General features: G+C 39.4%; 1 protein-coding gene across 3 annotated transcripts in view; it reads left to right on the forward strand.

The window, feature by feature from the left end:
- The window catches only part of LOC109921547 (syntaxin-17-like), a 36,520-nt gene extending 16,342 nt beyond the window's left edge, over window positions 1-20,178 (forward strand). The window contains exon 3 of one of the 3 annotated variants that reach the window (XR_002259467.2): window positions 3,919-5,652. Coding sequence is in view for 1 of the 3 variants with exons in the window: in XM_020521567.2 (XP_020377156.1) it covers window positions 8,999-9,094 (96 nt within the window). In the remaining 2 variants the exon portion in view is untranslated. Of the gene's footprint in view, window positions 1-3,918; window positions 5,653-8,998; window positions 9,198-20,136 lie in introns of those variants that run through there. The other 2 variants (XR_007266316.1, XM_020521567.2) reach the window with 2 other exon arrangements.
- The last annotated feature ends 543 nt before the right edge of the window (window positions 20,179-20,721 follow it).

Raw genomic sequence — 20,721 nt, forward strand, 5'->3', positions numbered from 1 at the left:
GAACTTTCATAATGGGTTGCAATAATTGAAGTTATTCCAACATTCAGGCTTGAACTGATGAGGCCAAGTGACATTTGTGCCATACAATTGCTAAGCAGTAGCCATCTCTAACCGGAGAGAATATAACCATTTCCTCATCACTTAACTTGATATTACCATTGCTAAGTTTGCCACTATCAAATCCTCGGGGTGACCATTGGCAAAACTGAGCTAGACCAGCCTGTGAATACTGTGGATACAAGGGCAGGTCAGAGACTGAGATTTCTACAACAAGTAATTCACCTCCTGACCCTGTATAGTCTGCCCACAATTTACAAGACACAGCTGAAGAATGTGGAGGATTACTCTCTGAAGCAGTATTCATCCTGGACTGCAACAAGACTCAAGAAGCTCTATACCGTTCAGGACAGAGCAGCCTACTTGATTGACACGCTAGACATCAGAGCCCTGCCAAAGTTTCATTTTAATATTGACATTTTATTTCTACATTTGTATCTGAGTAATCTTGATTGAAGTCAGTCATAGTACAGTGCTGCTTCTCAGCTTTAATTGTTGATAAGTTTGAATTCTTGGATTTTCAGTTTCAACCCAATGTTGTTAAACTGTCAAAAGTTAATCTTTCAAAAAAGTTAGTTTTATTTTGAAAAGACGCTAGTGTATGTGGTTGTACCTAATGTGACCACAAAAAATTGAAAACCTTTGATAGATATTTGCTGGACTATAAGTCTCAATGACTCTGACTTTTGCTTTTTTGATTAGGTGAACACGGTTCAAACTTTTTTTCAGTTTGATCATGTTAAGCATATTGAGCATTTTAAAATGTTGTGGGAGCAGTAGAAACATAATTTTCTGGGCGGAAATTAGGCTTGTGTACATGTTAGTAATATCTTTCTGTAGTTCATGACATTTTTGACTACTTCTTGAAGACTTTCACAATATTCACAAGCAATGACTGATGAGAGAGGATAGAGAGATTTGTGTCAGTATTGCTGACATTTTCTGGTTGATTAACTGTTACAACTTTGTTTTGACAAATACTGTGGAATCGAAACCACTGAGGTACAGGTTATAACAAGTTACAACCTATAACAGTCTGTGGTCTGTAGTGACAGTTATGCATCTTTCATTTGTAACATATACATGTCATTAGGATTTGTATTTTTATGTAATTGAACATGCCTATTGTCTATAATATTTATAAAAATAATATTTACAAAGATCACACAGTATGGAAAGCTTTAAGGGGATGTTACAAGGAATAACCTGACAACATGCATGATTGTGACAATCATTTTGCACAGCCTCCCATCATAAAACCATAAGAAATAGGAACAGGAGAAGGCTGTTTGACCCTAGAGTCTGCTCTGCCATGCAGTAGGATCTTGGCTGCCCAACATTCCTCACGTCCACTTTCCTGCTCTTTCGCTTGGTTCCACTGCTAAGAATTTATTTATCAGCCTTAAATATATACAAGGACTATGCCCCCATAGCTCTCTGTGGCAAGGAGTTCCAAAGATTCTCAATCGTCTGAGAGAAGAAATCCCTTCTCACCTCAGTCTTCAATTGGTGCTCCTTATTCTGAGACAATGCACTTTGGTCCTCTCAGCAGTCACGCTGTCAAGCCCCTTAGGAATCCTCTATGTTTCAATGAGATCATATTTTATTCTTTTGAATTCCAGTGAGTAGAATCCCAACCTCTTTAGCATAAGATAATCCCTCCACACCGGGGATCATCCTAGCTAACCTTCAGTGAAATAATGTCATAAATAAGGAGACCAAAACTGCTCTCAGTAGTCACAATGTGGTCTCACCAGCACCTTGTAAAGTTGCAGAAAGACTTCCCTATTTTTGTACTCCAGCCTGTTGAAATAAGGCCCAACATTCCATTAGCATTCCTGATTACCTGCTGCATCTATGTGCTAACTTCCTGTATTTTTTGCACAAGTACCCACAAATCCCTGGGTGTTGCAGCTTTCTGCAGTTTTTCTCCATTTAAATAATATTTTTTTTTGTTCTCTCTCTTCCAAAATGGAAAACCTCACATTTTCCCATGATTATCAGCAGAACAGCAATTTTTTAAAGTTCCAAATAATCTTAAAAAATTACTGAGCTTCATTTTCTCCACCATCATAAACTGGTGTGTTATCAGATAGGTCAAAGATGACAAATTATAACTGAGCACTTTATACTAATACTCCATTCTTTCCACTTAAAATAGTTTGAGCAGAAATTCATGATGAGTATGGCAAAAGGTGGGCATTTTTGCATTGGTTGCCAATTATGTATAATTATTCATATTTAAATCCACTGACTGCAATGGAACTGCATGATTCATTGCAATTTTTAATGATTTCCATCTTGGCAACCAACTGGAATTCTCAGAGTGCATCTCAGCTAATTGTGATACCTGAAGTTTATCAAAGATGTTAAGATTGTGTTGGGGGTACGTTGGTGGTTGTATGTAGGCAGTGGCAGTGGCAGTGGAATGGGAAGAGAGACTTTTGTAATATGTAGATTTGCTTAATACTAAGTGCCTTCTTATAAAAGTGAAGAGTGTCATCTTTCTAAATGTTGCCTCAGCAGTTTTAGTGAAATTGCTAAAGAGAATAAAGAAGAATATAACACACATTGTAAGGAGATTAGGAGGGCTGAAGATAAGTAGACAAAAAGACTATCAGTTACTGTGAAGAAATTGGAGCCTTTTAAATATGTAAAGTATTTGAAAAGAGGGCGACATCGTCCATTTGAAAATCTCATTCTAAAGGAAAATAAATACTGAAGATGCTTAAAATCTACTTTGCATTTTTATAGGATGATGGGAAGGAGAAAGTTGGTGTTCTTAGGAGGATTTAGAACAATTGTTAAGATAGCTGTGGGAAAGAAATTGGTTTTAAACAAATAGGGGCTTGAGGTGGATGATTCACCTGACCTTGGTGTGCTGCTGAAGAACGTCAGAGAGGAAACAGCAAAGACTTTGACCACATATTTCAGTTCAACTTAAATATGCAAATTGGAGAACTGCATGGTAGCTATTCTAATACCTTGGCTCATAAGGGGCACAGGGAAACCGGGTATAGACCCTATAGTGCAGACCTGGGCAATGACACCTTAAGCAAACCCACAAAAATTATCATCTGGATGTCTTTCAATCTTGTGCTGATTTTTTGCTAGACCGTTCTTAGACATCCTTTCAGCATGCATGTCTTCTTTCTGATAAGGTACACACTTAAGCAATTCCAACTTGTATCCACGCTGACTGGTGTCACTATTTAATGCACGTGCTGGGAGCACATTGATTGATACCACAAATGATCCCTACGGTAGTTTGGGAGGACAAGAAGGCAGAATAGCTGATAAAATAATTCACTTTATATAAATAATGCTTTTCACATTGTCAGGATACTCCAAAGTGCTTCACAGCTAATAAAGTTCTTTTGAAGCATAATCATTGTAATGTAGAGAAACATGGGTTCACTTGGTTCTACAAACAGTAATAAGAAAAGTTGCCACACAGTCTTTTTAATGTATTGTTTGAGGGAAAGATGTTATCCAAGGCATTAGCAGAATTTATTTGTTCTCCTTTGAAATATTACAATCAGATCTTCACCTGAGGTTGCAGAATGAACCTTAATTTACTGTCACGCTGAAAAGTTAGCACTTCTGAGAGTGCAGCATTTCTTCAGAATTACACTGAAGTATCAACCTAGATTTTTTTTTAAACTGAAGTCCTGGATTGGACCTTGAACTGACAACCTTCTGACTTGGAGGTGAGAATGGTACCATTATTTCCTGCATCACAAAAATGACTACACTTTAAAAGTACTCCATTGTCTATGAGTGGTTCAGGGTTTTCTGAATATGTTAATGGTATTATATCCTGTAAATGCAAGTTTCTTTTTCATTTTTTTCACTGCATAGATCTGAAACACGCTGAATGTTGGCCCACTTCTAGAGCTAGACCCCGTCCGCCATGGTCTTTAAAAAATCGAAAGAACTGCAGATGCTGTAAATCAGAAACAAAAACAAAAGTTGCTGGAAAAGCTCAGCAGGTCTGGTGGCATCTTTGAAGAAAAATCAGAGTTAACGTTTTGGTTTCCAGTGAGGAACGGTCACTGGACCTTCTGTTTTTATGGTCCCATGGTCTTTGCCAGGTAGATGTGGGAGAGTTAGTTATAGTTTTTGATATAACAGTGCAGGCAGTTTCTCTGTGGCCCTTGTCTTGCATCCTTTTATAAATTAAAAGATAAAATGCTGGAAATATTCAGCTGGTTAGGTAGCAGCTGTGAAGTAGAAGCAGAATTAACATTTTTAGGTCTAAGGGGTGGCATGGTGGCTCAGTGGTTAGCACCGCTGCCTCAGCGCCAGAGGCCCGGGTTCGATTCTAGCCTCGGGCAACTGTCTGTGTGGAGTTCGCACATTCTCCCCATCTGTGTGGGTTTCCTCCGGTTTCCTCCCACAGTCCAAAGATGTGCAGGCTAGGTGGATTGGCCATGCTAAATTGCCCGTAGAGTTCAGGGATGTGTCTGGGTTGGGTGCTCTGAGGGTGGGTGTGGACTTGTTGGGCCGAAGGGCCTGCCTTCACACTGTGGGGATTATAAGGACCTATCATTTTGCACCAATTCAACCTTTAAATACTGTATAGTACTTCAGAATTAACCAATATTAACCAATTACCAACTTTGATTTTATTTATCAACAGCCGTCGACCTTCAATGTAGTGTGCTCCAATGAAGTCTGTATTATAGGAACTGTCTTTTAAAGCTCTTCCTATTCTGCTGAAGTCTTAGAATTGTTCCAGTTATAGTCAACTTCCTGATAAATTAATGGTCAATATTTGAATAGTCGAGCTTCCACATAAACAGTATGCAATTTTTAAGTAAAAGAAAAAGAATCTATGTTAAAATAAAAACAACAATCGGGAGCCAACAAAGATTAATCACCGAAGAGCCAGCATTGCTTTTACGTAATAGGTTTTTAAACTGAGACAACCTCCCCTCATCAAAAACTAGAATATCCAAGCTGCCTTACAAGGTCATCAAATTTCTGCATGAGTGAAAGTTTTCTTTATGTTGACATTAACATATCTTACCATTGCTATTTGCTAATAACATTGTATTTCAGAACTTAGAACAAGTGTCCTCAGGGCTGTTACAATATTTGCAATGACTTCCAGGACTAGAATTATTTGCAGGGATTTCTAGGAAAAATGTGTGTTGATATTTGCAGTACTGGCCCTCACACAGAAAAGGTATAAAACACTGATTTACCTTTTTTTATATGTAGTCTGAACCAGTAACCATGTAGTGGGTGTAGAATGTAGTAGATGTTTTGAGCTGGTTTATTCTTCTGTAGTAAAAACCAAAAGAACTGCGGATGCTGTAAATCAAGAACAAAAACAAAGTTGCTGGAAAAGCTCAGCAGGTCTGGCAGCATCTGTGGAGGAGCAGTTCTGAGGAAGGGTCACTGGACCCGAAACGTTAACTCTGTTTTCTCCTTCACAGATGCTGCCAGACCTGCTGAGCTTTTCCAGCATCTTTGTTTTTATTCTTCTGTAGTGTTTGTACAATAACAGTAATGTTATAATAACTACTATGTGTTTATACAGTACACTGGCAGTGATACCAGAGTAAAATGATACTTTTATTGCGAAAATCATGTGCTGTGTTTGTACTTTACTTTCTGCTTTATTATTTCCTTACTTTTGATCCAGATTTTTTTAAGCATACAGTATGTACAGTGATGACACTTCTAGTGCATCGCTTGCAGTTCTACTCTGAGGTTTGAATTTTGCTCATTAGTTAAATTGCCATCACTTCCAGCAATGTTAAACCAATTGATTAAGTTGGCAGTCAGACATAGATGTTTGTTTTCTCTGGCTTAATCTCTGATCTTTCTTTTTAAGACGCAACTTTACATGTATCTTCAGTCACCTGTCCTAATAGCTCTCTGTCACTTTTTGCTTCTGTTCCTGTTCTTGTCCTTTCACTTTACACCTTGTCCAGCTTAGGGTGCTGGGATCCAACAAAGCTTGGTGATGTAACTTGTAACTTTTAATTTCCTGTTTCAGTTGGTGTAGTATTCATTACTTTAAAAATGGATTTTAATTGGATTTTAGAAGGTTGGAACCGGTGTCTTATTGCCTAATTAGGTATCCAACTCATTTAATGCAGAATTTAAAACACAGTGAACTATATCACCTGCTTCTTAGGGGTGTCAAGATGGAAGTATCTGCAATTTGCCCTGAAGTACCACAAAATGTGTGTTCTCACTCAAGTGACTACAGCGGTAATGTTTAAAATAGTGGCAATGGTAGTACTTTTACCCCTCAACTAAAAGATTGTGGATTTTATTGGGGGAGGTGGACACGTCTCCTGGGCCTGATGGAGGACATCCAGGGTACTAAAAGAGATGGTGAGGGAAATAGCAAATGTGCTCATGGTAATTTACCAAAATTCTCTGGACTCTGGGGTGGTTCCGGCAGATTGGAAAACAGCAAATGTGACACCACTGTTTAAAAAAGGAGAGCGACGAAAGGTGAGTAGCTATAGGCCTATTAGCTTAACTTTTGTTGTGGGGACAATGCTTGAATTTATTATTAAGAAGGAATTAGTGAGACATCCAGATAGAAATTGTCCCGTCGGGCAGACGCAGCATGGGTTCGTGAAAGGCAGGTCATGTTTAACTAATTTACTGGACTTCTTTGAGGACGTTATGAGCGCGGTGGACAACGGGGAACCGATGGATTTGGTGTTCTTGGATTTCCAGAAGGCATTTGAAAAGGTGCCACACAAAAGGCTGCTGCATAAGATCAAGGTGCGTGGCATAACGGGTAATGTATTAACATGGACTATATTCATCGGAATTTAGAAGAATGAGGGGGTTCTTATAGAAACATAAATTATAAAGGGAATATATAAGATAGAAGCTGGGACATTGTTTCCACTGGTGGGTGAAACTAGAAGTAGGGGCATAGCCTCAAAATAAGGGGAAGCAGATTTAGGACTGAGTTGAAGAGGAGCTTCTTCACCCAAATGGTTGTGAATCTGTGGAATTCCTTGGCCAGTGAAGCAGTTGAGGCTACCTTGTTGAATGTTTTTAAGGCAAAGATAGATTTTTGAGTAAAGGAATTAAGGGTTATGGTGAGCAGGTGGCTAAGTAGAGCTGAGTCCACGGAAAGATCAGTCATGTTCTTTTTGAATGGAGGAGCAGACTCGAGGGGCCAGATTTCTTATGTTCTTATGATTAAAGCTTGAGGAGTTAGTATACATAAGGTGATGTTCGAATGAGTAATTGAGAAAATGCTGCAGTGCATAAGACACCTATCTTTTAGCTGAACTGGTAGATCGTCTTGAGGGCAATGAGCAGAACTTGTAGTCTCCAACATCCCACTCTCTTTCTGTGTGAGCTCCTCCTCCCTTACATGCACCAGCTGGGGAAGTTGAAGTTGGGTTGTTGCCAATTCCACTCAACTTCAGGGAGACCATCTCTGGCATGTCTCCTTCCAATGGTTGGTGTTCAACTAGCATGGCAAGAAAATTAAGGAGGGTTTGTTCTTTGCCTTTTGTCCAGGGCCAGCAGGTCAGCTGCTGCATCTTTAAGGAGGTGGGGCATGTATGCAAGAACTGCCCACCTTTCCAAGGTCATTAAAGGCACTCATAAGTTTAATTAAATGACTGTTTCAGGAACCATGAATCATGGTGCATTAAAGATTTGGACATACAGTATTGTTGTCATGGTGCTAATTGTGGAAGAGACAGAAGTTCTTCAGAATTGGGACTAGGATTCCTCCCTCAATCACCAATTATAAATTATATTAATGAGTGACTCATCTTGTTGCTGCCTGTAATATCTTGCTGTAGCTATAATGTTACTATGCTTTCTGGGGGCATGATGAGGGCTCCATCTTCTGTGTAGTTTCATGTTTTTTCTTTATCTGCACTTAGATTGCTGGAGGGAGTCCAGAGAGTGCTAAGATTGAAACTTGTGATGCAGCGTCTTTCTTTCATTGATGTGCATGCCATATGAAAGGAAGGAAAAATGATATTTAGTAAATCTACTTCTCATATTGGTGAGCAATATTTAATCAATACAAGGTAAGGGGCCTAAACTGTAAGGACCAGTGACAAGAAATGTAAAAATTTAAAGAGGAGGCTTACTCTGCATGTTAAAAGATGATAAAGCAGGTTTTTGTTTAATTCATTCATGGGATGTGTGTGTTGCTGGCTGGCTAGCATTTATTCCCCAAGTCTAGTTACAGTTGAGGAAGGTGGTGGTGAGGTGCTTTCTTGAACCACTGTAGTCCATTTGTAGGTAGCCTCATGATGTCATGAGGGAAGGAGTTACAGGATCTTTATTCACTGAAGGAACAGCAATATATTTCCAAGTCAGGATGGTGTGCAGCTTGGAGAGGATCTAGCCAATGGTGGTGTTCTCATGTAACTACTGCTCTAACATGGATAATTACTTGAGGATCATGACCATCATGAACTCCTTTGTGAGTACAGTTTAATATACATCTTGACTGATATTCTCCATTTGGATGTTAGTCGCTGTCCCAGAACTCTGACAGAGTTTTTATGTCTTGTGGCAGACAAACCAGAAATGTTATCCTGGAAATGACAACGGCTGTTGTCGAGTGCATATACTCCAAATAAAACTCCACACTATATGAAAATAAATTTAAAAGGTTCAGAAGTGTATAGTCTTGTTAGAAGTAATAAAAAAATTCTGCTGGATAGCTGTTTCTCAGCTGAGACAGGTAGCTGAAATCAAATCAGAAAGTGCTAGAGAAACTCAGCAGGTCTGGCGGCATCTATGGAGAGAGAAATAATGTTTCAAAACTGATATGTCTAAGCTTCAGAACTGAATGGGCCTTCCTTTAGCCCTCTTCACTTACAAAGAAGAGTCATCTTGAACTTGGGACATTAACTTTGTTTCTCTCGCTACAGATGCTGCCAGACCTCTGACTTTCTCCAGCATTTTCTGTTTTTTATTTCAGATTTCCAGTATCCACAGTAAAGAACAAAGAACAGTACAGCACAGGAACAAGCTCTTTGGCCTAACAAGATTGCACGGACATATGATGCCTTTCTAAACCGAAAAAACTTGTGCCTCTAAGTGGTTCACATCCTTCTATTCCCTGCCTAATCATATATCTGTTAAGATGCCTTTTAAATGTTGCTGTTATATCCACTTTGCATCTATTTCAAATAATAAGCTGAATGGTGTCCTTTTATGCCATAAATATTTCCGTGCTTCTGTGCAGCAAATTTAGTCAGAAGTGAAGTAAGTCTAAAATTGGAATATTCAAATGGAACCAGGTACTTACTTACTTACTTACTTATGCATGCTTTGGAGCAGGGTTATCTTTGTTCCCTTAAAAATTTAAAGTTTTCGTAACTAGTCTTGGAAACTTTTTTGCTGTGAATTACTCATCATTTTTCAGCTACTTGTAGTTTCGGTGGTTAATCTCACCTGCTTTTTCATCTACTGTATTTTTAACATAAAGACATTTCTCTGAAATAAACCTTAGGTTATACAGCCTTTGATACTATTTCTATATATTTTTTATTACTCCTAGTAAAGAGAGAAACATAAACATTAAGAATTGGATTCTGTTCAAACTTTCTAGTCAACTATATTAAAAATAGTAATGTGTAAGTTTTGGGTTGCAGATGTTACCTTCTTAATTAGTGTTCTCTCCACAAGATTACAAAAATACTTTCAGACATAGTCAGAAGAAGATATACAACCAAGCATTAAATAGCACAAACATGCATACAGCATGCCCAATGTGTCAAAGTCGCAAATGAAATCCAATGAGTGTGACAAAGGTAAACTTTCCCTCATTTTCCCCCTTTTGTTGGCCTGGCTGAAGCCTTTGACAGAGTTGATCACTCCATCCCCCTCAAATGCAACTGGCATCCATTTGGGTGGGACAGCACTCATTGGTGTCTTTTCATGTATCTGTTTGTAGTTGGGGAATAATCTGCAATCTTCCCACTGCACCATTAAATCTGATGACCCACCAGAATCTGTCTCCTATTTCTGATCTGCGTGATACCATTCAGTAACAGCAACTGAGAACACAATTTCCACATATGTGCTGGTGACACCCAGCTTGATATTCTCCATTCTCTGTCTCAATCCTTCTCTTGTCCCTAAAGTGTCAGTGTGATTGTCAGTTTCCCCCAGGTAAATATCAGGAAGGTGGAAACTATTGTCTTCTGTCCCTTCCTGCAAAAAATTATATTCCCTTGCTATTGACTCCATCCATCCACTCCCAAAAAGTCAGTTTCCTTGCTATTGAGTCAACTCCTCTCCCTGATGACTGTATGAGGCTGAATGAGACTGTTCACAACCTTGGTGACATATTTGATGGAGATGAGCTACTGACCACCTGCTTTACAATCACTAAAAGACTGTTTTCACTTTGGGGACATCACCTAACTCCACCACTCCCTCAGCTCATCTAGTGAAACACCGTTTCATACATGCCTTTTGTTACTGTTAGACTTGACTATTCAAAACTCCTGACTGTCTTCCACTGTCCTTAAACTTTAGGCGATCTAAAACTTGAGTTTGTTCTGAATAGCAGCAAGTCCAGTTCATCCGTCACCCTGGACTTGATCAGTGTTGACTCCCAAATAAACAATGCCTTGATTTTTAAAATTTGTTTTCAAATCACTTAATGGCACTGCCCTTCCCTACCTATCTAACCTCCTCCAGCCTTATATCAAACCATAATTAGAGTCACTTCTCCATTGAAAACCTTGCAATTTTCTCTCTAACCTTCCTTGCTTTTCCTTTCTTGAGGCATCCTTAAAACCTACTCTTTGATCAGACTTCTGGTGAGCAGTCTTTATGTGCCTTTGGTGTCAGATTTTGTTTGGTAATGCTCCTGAGAAGTGTCTTGGGGCACTTTACTACGTTAAAGGCATTATATAACTACATGTTATTGTGTCATAATGGACAATCCAAATTTTTGTTGCACCTCAGTTGCAAGATGCCTGTTTGAATGGCGGGTTTTATGTGTGCCGTGTTATCACTCTGACTGAACTATGTCTCATTTTGCTACCAGCATATCTCATGCCCAAGTACAAAAAAAAATATCAGTGTCTTATCTTAACAATGTCAATTGTTTTTGGGGCAGGTTGATTAGATTTGTGTATCATACTCAAAGCATGCTAATGGGGGCTGATTTGATACCAACGGTTGATAAAATTCTGGCTTAATTTGCTAAGCTATTAACAGTATGTGCTAATACTATAGAGAATGTTTATTACTTTATAGCTTGTGGCCTTGATTTCTTTGTTTTCTATTTGTTCTCCGTTTTAAATATGATTGGAGCACCCTCTTAAGGAAACTTTTAGGACAAGCTGTTTAGACTTGTGAATTTGAATGGTTGGGTGGTGCATTGTATATGGAAACTACTACTCATGGTGAGCAGTGCAATGAGTCAAGGGTGACACAACCATGCTGGCATGGTATGGCCTTAAAACTGAGTAGTGCCAAGGGAGGAAATCTGTTTAAAATTAGATGCATAAATGCAAAGTTATTTAATGGTCCACCCCTAAAGTTGTTCTTTTTACTGATGTGTTCAAGGTTATTTCATACTCAGGATTTGAAGTGATATTGCAACAAATTGTATACATCACAACCATAGAAATTATAGCAAACAAGGTGATGTTTTGTTATATTTCATGCCTTTATCATCTGGTGTGGCACTATATTTGTCTCCAGTGGGGGCCTTGTGTTAGACGACTCCTTCTCCTTCCAAATTAATTGGGTAGACCTTAATATGGCGTCAGCGTTAACTTGGTCAGAAGCATTACCTTGTTCCAAACCTTCTGTCATAAGATCAGAAGTGGGGATGTTGGTTATTGATTGCACAATATTCAGCACTGTTTTCTATGCCTCAGAAACTGAAGCAGCCAGTATCCATGTGCAGCAAATCCAGGACAGCATTCAGGTTTGGTCTGAAAAAGTGACAAGTAATATTTGTACCATGCAAGTCCCAAGGCAATGACCATTTCTAACAAGGGAGAATCTAACCATCTCCCTTGACAGCCAATGTTATTATCATTGCTGAATTCCCTGTTGTCAACTTCTGGGGTCATTACCATTGACCAGAAATTGAACTGGAGCAGCCATATGCAAATGTGTGAATAAGAGAGCAAAAATAAACTATTTGGCCCTCACGCCTGCTTCACCATTCAATAAGATCATGACTTAGCTGTTTGTGTTTTGAACTCGCATTCCCATCTACCTCCAGTAAGCCTTGATTCGCCTTGATAAACCTGCTTAACAAGATTCTATTTATGTTAACAATATTCAATAAACCCACCTCCTCCACCTTCTGAAGCACCGAGTTCCAAAGTTGCACAGCCCACTGAGGAAAAAAGTTCTCATTTCAGTACAGCCCCCCCTCCTTATTTAATGATGTCTCCAGTTATGGACTGACTGAAGTATAAAATCTTTACTTTTATGTTTAATGTCTTTTGTAATAAAGGATAATATTCTGTTAGCATTCTTGATTAATTACTGCTCCTGCATATTAACCTTTTGTGACTTGTGCACCATAATACCTAAATTTCTCTGCACCTTGGAATTCTGCAGTCATTCTCCATTAAAGTATTCTTCCTGCAAAAGTTAACTTAATATTTCCTACATTATACTACATCCACCAGATCTATGCCCACTCAGTTAACTTATCTTTATCTGGCTGCCACTTTCTTACGTCTTCTTCACAACATGCTTCCGTATTATCTGGTATTGCCTGTGAGATTAGCTATTATGCCTTCACTTCCCTCATCTGTTTCAAGAGTATTTTAAGTACATAAATACTGTAGCTACAACAGCAGGTTGTAGAATGGGAATTTTTAGGTGAGTAATTCACCTAGCTCCTCAAAGTGTTCACCACCTAAATGGGACAAGTTGGCACTGCTGCTTCACAGGCCCAGGGATCCAGATTTGATTCCAGCCTTCGGTGACTGTCTGTCTGTGTTGAGTTTGCATGTTCTCCCTGTATCTGCGTGGGTTTCCGCCGGGTGTTCCGGTTTGCTCCCACAGTCCAAAGATGCGCAGATTAGGTGGATTGCCCATGCTAAATTGCCCTGTAGTTTCCAGGGATGTGCAGGCTAGGTAAACGAGGGGTTATCGGGATAGAGTGGAATGTTCTTTGGAGGGTCACTGCAGACTCGATGGGTCGAATGGTCTCCATCTGCACTGTAGGATTCTATGATTGTAATTCAGGAGCATGATGCCAGGTTAAGTGTATCTTACCAACATCACTTGAGAAGCTCAACACCATCCAGGACAAAATATATCTCTCATCTTAAATACTCATTACCTTTACCACTGATGCACAGTGGCAGCCATGGGTCCCAGCTACAAGATGCATGGAAGTAACTCACCTAAGCTCCTTCAAAAGCACTTCCAAATCTGCAACTTCGATCATCTAGAAGGACAAAGGTAGCAGATAGATGGGAACACTCACTACCTGCAAGTTCCCCTCTAAGCCACGCACAATTATGACTGGAATTATATTGTTCTTCCTTCACTTGCATTGTAGCAAACTCTTGGAACTGTCAAACAGCACTGTAGGTGTTCCTGTACCAGATAGCTACCATCTTCTCGGAAGCGATTGGTATTTGTCAGTGACACCCACTTTCCATGAATGAATAAGAATTGTTCTTGCTGTACCACTGGGTAAATTAACATAATGAAGTCTATTTTTAAGGTGACACTTGAGAATGTAAATTTTGGTTTGACCATTGATTGAATTGCACAAGAATATAAGAAATTGGAACAGGTCCAAACAGTCTGCTCCCCTGTTTGATAAGATCATGGCAGTTCAGATTTGTGATTTCAATACCAGTTTTTGTATTTCCCCATAATTTGCATCCCTGGTCAATCATAGTTCTGTCTAATGTGGCCTTGAATATATTCCTGACTCAACGTTCACTGTTCTCTGAGAAAGACTTGTTCTTTTTGGCCTAAATGGATTTACCGATCATTTTGTAGATTCCTCATTTTATATCTCCCATTTCCCAACATATTCCTGATTTTGTCTCATTTCTGCATAATTGATATTCAGCTGTTTGTAAGTTTTGAAAGTGATACTATACAAATCCTTAATATCGCCAATCAAAGCTTTGTACAGTTTCTACTATAGAATGCTTTTTCACATTTTTAATGAACAGTATTTCAAAAAAATTAGATGCTGACTTTTAATTTGAAATGTTTTTGTTTTAATGGATGGAGTACATTTTAAACAAACTCTAAAAACATTCTCCCAAAGAACAGAGCTGTGTTTGCAACATTGTTCACCATTGTTTGTGCCTTAGCCACTTGTGTGAAATTCACCCATGTACCTGTACTCTAGATGTATGTAAACTTAGCACGCTCCCTGTCAGCCTTCCATCTATAACCCTCCATAAATACTAACTTGTCCAAAACTCTGAAAAATATACCTAATTCTGCATATTCCTGCCTTCTGTCACTCCCATAATTCACAATCTCGTTTCACAGTGCCCAGTGCTTAAATCCAAATTCCTTTGTATCATCTATAAAACTTGTCCCCAACAGTTTCACAATTCATTAACTTTCCCCAAATTAAGAATGAGTGATATAAAGTACTGTCTGGAACCTAGAATTTAGCCATTATAAGATCTGTAGTAATGTGATAATCAGTCTTTATCAGGTTTTCTGGTGAAGCAAATATATTGTCAAGTGTTTTTCTGTTTTCTTGATTTTTAAATTTATTATAAACAGTGATGACTGCATCGCAGTCTGGACACTTCGGCATTTTGGAAGGGAGAACAAAATAACAGGGTATTATTTAAATGAAGGAAAACTGCAACACAAAGGGACTTATGGGTACGTGATCATAAAACACAAAGCTAGCACACAGGTGCAGCAGGTAATCAGGAAGGCTAATGGAATGCTGGGCCTTATTTCAAGGGCATTAGAGTGTAAGAGTAGGGACGTCTTACTGCAACTGTACAAGGTGCTGGTGAGACCACATCTGGAGTTCTGTGTGCATTTTGGTTCCTTTTATTTAAGAAAAGAGATTATTTCATTGGAGGCTGTTCAGAGAAGGTTCATTAGAATAATCCCTCGTATGGAGGGATTATTTAATGAGCAATGCTTAAACAGGTTGGAACTCTACTGATTGAAATTTAGAAGGAGAGGTGATCTCATTGAAAGATACAGAGTTCTTAAGGGGATTGGCAGGGCAAATGTTGACAGAATGTTTCACCTCATGGGAGAGTCGAGGACCATAGCCTCAGGATTAAGGGACGCCATTTTAAGATTAAGATGAGGAGGAATTTATTCTCTCAAAGGGTTGTGAGTCCTTGGAAATCGTTGCCTCAGAGAGTGGGGGGTGCATAGACGTAATGTATGGTTAAGGCTGATATGGATACCTTCTTGATCAGCAGGGTCAAAGGTTATAGGGAAAGGGCTAGAAATTGAGTGTCTGATCATATTGCCGAAATGCAAAGTTTGTAGCAGTTGAGTATGTGGATAGTTGCAGATGCTGCTGAAGACAAAAGCTCTTCAGAATGTTTAGACACCAAAATTTTAAATGTATATGGAGTAAAAACAGTGTAAATTTCAGAGGTGTACCATGGAAGAGGTCAATTTACGTTTTTGCACATTGCATTCTATTTATTATGCAAGATGTTCTTTTTGTCATATTTTAGGACCATAGGATGTGGGATCAGAAGTAGAGCATTTGCCCCAGCAAATCTGCTCTGCCATTTAATGAGATCTGATAATCTCCGATCTAATAATCCCTGACTCCACTTTACCACCTTCTCCCATAACCCTTGATTCCCTTACTGAAAAAAAGGTCTGTTTAAACCTTTAATATACTTAATGACACAGCCTTGACAGCCCTCTGTGCTAAAGAATTCCACAGATTCAGTTAGCCCCTGAGAGAAGAAAATCCTCCTCAATCTGTTTTAAATGTGTGCCCGCCTATTCTGAGATTATGCCCCACTGGTCCTAGACTTCTCCCAAAGAGAAACACTTTCTCAGCTTCTATTCCTTCAAGGCCCTGAGAATCGTGTATGTTTCAGTAAAGTTGCCTTTCGTTCTTCTAGATTCCAATGAGTATAGTCCTACAGTACTACTCAACCTCTCCTCATGAGAAAATTCCTCAGTGATATGAATAATTGCGAGCTTATCCATTTTGGCCAGAAAAATAAAAAGGCAAATTATTATTTAAATGGAAAACTGATTCTGTGTGCGTTAGTGCAGAGGGATCTGGGAGTCCTTGTGCATGAGTTATAGAAAGTGGGTATGCAGGTACAGCATAACATAAGAAAAACAATGGAATTTTGGCCTCTATTGCAAAAGGATCAGATTATAAAAGTATTGAGGTGTTGTTACAGTTAGATAGGGTGTTGGTGAGACCACAACGTATCCAGCTTTGGTCTCATTACTTAGGGAAAAATGTAGTGGCGCAGGAGGCTTTTCAGAGAAGGTTCACAAGTTTGATTTCAGGAATGAAAGGGCTGTCATACAAGCAGTGGTTGAAAAGCTTGGGCCTGGACTTGCTGGAGTTCAGAGGAATCGTTGGGTGTTGGGGGGTGGGGTGGGTGGTGGCGGTGGGATATGATTAAAGTATATAAATGCCAAAAGATATTGATAAGGTGGACATTGAACAGATGTTCTCACTTGTGGGACAGTCTTGAACAAGAGGGCATAGATGTAGAGTGAGAGGAGATAGGTTCAAAACTGAGATGAAGAGAAACAACTACTCTGAGTTGTGGATCTGTGGAACTCACTGCCCCAGAGTGCAGTGGATGCAGGATCAATTAACAAGTTTCAGAAAGAAATAGATATGTTTCTGATGAAAAGTGGGATAAAGGGCTCTGGGGAGCAGGCAGAAAAATGGAGTTGAGACCAGGATATGATCAGCCATGATAATGTTAAATAGCAGAGTGGGCGTAAAGGGCTGAATTACCTACACCTACTTCTAATTCCTATCTTCCTGTGTTCTTTCATATCCAGTATTAATTTAGCCAACCTTCCCTGGACTGCCACCAATTGCAGTGTGTCTTTGCTTAGAAAAGGGAACCAAAACTGTTTACAGTATTCCAGGTGTGATCTGACTAATGCCTTGTATAGTTTCAGCAAGATCTCCCAATTTTTATATCTCCCAATTTCTATTAACTTTGAAAGAAAGGCCAATATTCCATTTGCCTTCCCTATTAATCACTGACCTTGGATGATAAGATTTTGTGGATTGTGTGCAAGGACCGCAAATCCTTCTGTGATGTAGCTTTTCATAGCATGTAGGTGCTAAATTTACACTACTTTCGGTCATCAGTAACTTCTGATCTTCTAACTAAAATGTAAGAATTTGTTTCTTACCACATCCTGCATTTTATTTTCTTTGAAAAGATAATTCCCTTCATTGATCTACCTTTGGTGCTTTTTGCAAAGAGATCATGCAGGAAACTATTAATCTGTTGCATCATTCCCTTGTTCAACATGTTTTAACACAGTTTTCCACATTTGTATTATTTAACTCACTATCAATTTGCAGTAATAATTTAATACTCTGCTTGGCATTGCAAAGGAGATCTGCTGATTGGGCCAAGTTTTGTTTTGGATGTGCTCTCTGCAGTCCAACAATACTGTTCTTGTTTAGCAAGAAATTGTTAGCTCAATAATACTGATATTTTGCTGAATTTTTAAGGCCTTGCTGCTGTTACAGGATTGTGCATGTTGTAAAATTGGCTGGCGAGTCCCTGCAACAAATGCGAGAAGTGCCTCATTTTCTCAAGGGTGATTTGGAGTCAGGAAAAGGAACCCACACTGTTCATAGGCTTCAAATCAATGTTAAGTTACCTAGAGAGATACTTGCTATCCTCTGCGTGGAGTTTGCACATTCTGCCTGTGTACGTGTGGGTTTCCTCTGAGTGCTCCAGTTTCCTTCCACAGTCCAAAGATATGCAGGTTATGTGGATTGGCCATGCTAAATTGCCCATAATGTTCAGGGAGGTTCAGGCTAGGTGGTTTAACCATGGGAAATGCAGGGTTACAGGGATAGGATAGGGAGGTTGGTCTTGCTCTTCAGAGGGTCATTGTGGACTCGATGGGTTGAATAGCCTACTTCCACACTGTAGGGATTTTATGATTCTATGGTTCTCATATTTTTACCATGGAAAGTTGTTATCAGCTTGGCAGGATACAGAGCATTCATGGTTTGACAGGGTTCCTTTGAATGCAAAATAATTTGCACATGGGACAATTGTGGGCATTAGACTTTTCAAATCATGAATGGAATTTCTAGTCTTATAAGATCATAGAAACATCATACCCAGGAAGCAATTATAATGTGTTCATTATGCTGCATTTCAACATTGAAAAAGAAACAAGTGCTAGATAGCAGCTAGGAGACCAAGGCTAAGCTTTACGTCCATAGTTGCTGACTGCACTGAGAAACTTCTGACCAACAATAACTTGTACTTACTGTCTTGAGCATAGCAAAATGTCTAAAGGCACTTCATACAGGTCTGACTAGACCAAAATTAACAAAGGCATGGAAGGAAATATTTGGACAGGTGTCCTAAAGCTTTTCAAAATTGGGGTTTTAGATAGGTCTTATTAGAGGAGAGGGATGTGAACAGGGGCGAGGAGTGAAGAGGTGAATTTTAATGAGTGAATTCCAAAGTGTAAGACAAAGGCTCTTGCCAATAATGAACAAATGGAAGGGGATGCATAAGAGGCCAAAGTTAGATTAATATAAAGTTCTGAGTGGTAGCAATTTGCAATGCTAAAGATTACAGGGCCAAGGCAATAAAGAGTTTAGGCTCAAAGATGAAAAAACATGAGGCATTGTAAGTTAGCAACCACAGGGATGATTACACTTTCATTGTACTTCTATGCAAAAGTGATGTGTAGAATGAGATAACAGTAAAGTTTCAAATGAGCTGAAGTTTTGTTTGAGTTGATGTTTAGAATGTGGAAGATGGGAAGTTGTCTGGAAGACCTATACAACATTCAAGTATGAAAGTGACATGGAGCAAATTCTTTTTTTATATGTATAGGTGTAAAACTGTTTTACAGCTACTAGTTGCACATGGAGAGAAAAGAATGCCATCCAGTGTAGGTACAGTGAAATACTATGTGGTTATGTCCAGTTCTTAAAGTAATGAAGCCTAAAGAAAGAGAGGGTTCAAACATTCCAGACTTAAACTTATGCCACCCTTGATGGGTGTTTTGACAATAACAAACTTCTGTTAAGGATGTGAGTTACCTCAGTTTCTTGTTTGCTAGCCTTTCTTCATGCAGCTGACATATGTGCTTTTAACAGAGTGACCTTCAGTCCCAAGCTGGAACATTGCGTTTTGGTGCACCTCCTGCAGTGTGTCTTTCTACAGCATCGAACAGAGAAACATTGTCTGTTCACTTTCATTGTACTTCTGTGCAAAAGTGATCCACCTTCCTGCCATTGTTGCAATTTTTCCTTTTCAAAAAACACTGCAGTGCTTTGAGTTGCTGCCTTGTCAGGTTTTTTGTCTCCATGTCCTACAGGTCATACTGCCTCGGCAAACTTTGCTTCGGATGATAAATTATTCAAATTGGAGACAAAGTATTCTCATTTCAGAATTTGAAATTCACAACGCATCTCTGCTCTAAGTGCCAGCACAAATCAGAACCTGCAGCATATCTAAAAACAAAGTATTGGTCTGGTGAAGATGTAAAACTGGACAGGTAATGGTAGGGCCTTGGGGGGAGGGGGCAGGTATTGGTGAGCAGAGAGATCTGGGAATGCATGTACGTAATTCCTTGAAAGTGGAATCACAGGTAGTCAGTGTGGTGAAGAAAGCATTTGGCACGCTTGGCTTCATTGGTTGGAGCGTTGAGTACAGGAGTTGGGGGTGTCATGTTGTGGCTATACAAGACACTGGTAAGGCCACATTTTGAGTACTGTGTATTATTTTGGTCACCCTGCTATAAGAAGGACATTATTAAACTGGAAAGGGTGCAGAAAAGGTTTACAAAAATGTTACTAAGACCGGAGGCTTTGAGTTATAAGGAGAGGCATGGAATTTTTTCCCTGGAGCATAGAGGTTTATAAAATCATAAGGTGAATAGCCAATGTCCTTTTCCCAGGTTAAGGAAGTCCAAAACTAGAGGGCATAGAATCAAGGTGACGGGAGAAAGATTTAAAAGCGATCTGAGGGTCAACTTTTTCGCAAGGATGGTGGTGCATATGTGGAACAAGCTGCTAAAGGAAGTGGCAGAGGTGAGTACAGTTACAACATTCAAAAGATATTTGGATAGGTAGATGGTTTGGAAAGGTTTAGAGGGATATGGGCCAAATCCAAGTAAATGAGACTAGTTCATTTCAGGAAACCTGGTTGACATGGACGATTTGGGCCGAAGGGTCTGTTTGTGTGCTGTATGACTCTACTTGCACACCAAATAGCATAAGCAGCAAATTATAGACAGATGGACAAGCAAGCCCACAACGAGTGAATCAGATCTAAGCTCTGCCACATCCAGTCACAATTAAACAATTCCACAAATATCCTCATCTTCGATGATGGAAGAGCCCAGCACATCAGTGCGAAAGATGAGGCTGAAGCACTCGTGACCATCTTCAGCCAAAAGTGCCAAGTGAATGATCATTCTGGCTCTTCAAGAGGTCCCCAGCATCACAGATGCCAGTCTCTAGCCACCTCAATTCACTTCACT

Source organism: Rhincodon typus, unplaced genomic scaffold, assembly GCF_021869965.1.
Source record: "Rhincodon typus isolate 14 unplaced genomic scaffold, sRhiTyp1.1 hic_rhity00000694, whole genome shotgun sequence".
Classification (NCBI taxonomy): domain Eukaryota; kingdom Metazoa; phylum Chordata; class Chondrichthyes; order Orectolobiformes; family Rhincodontidae; genus Rhincodon; species Rhincodon typus.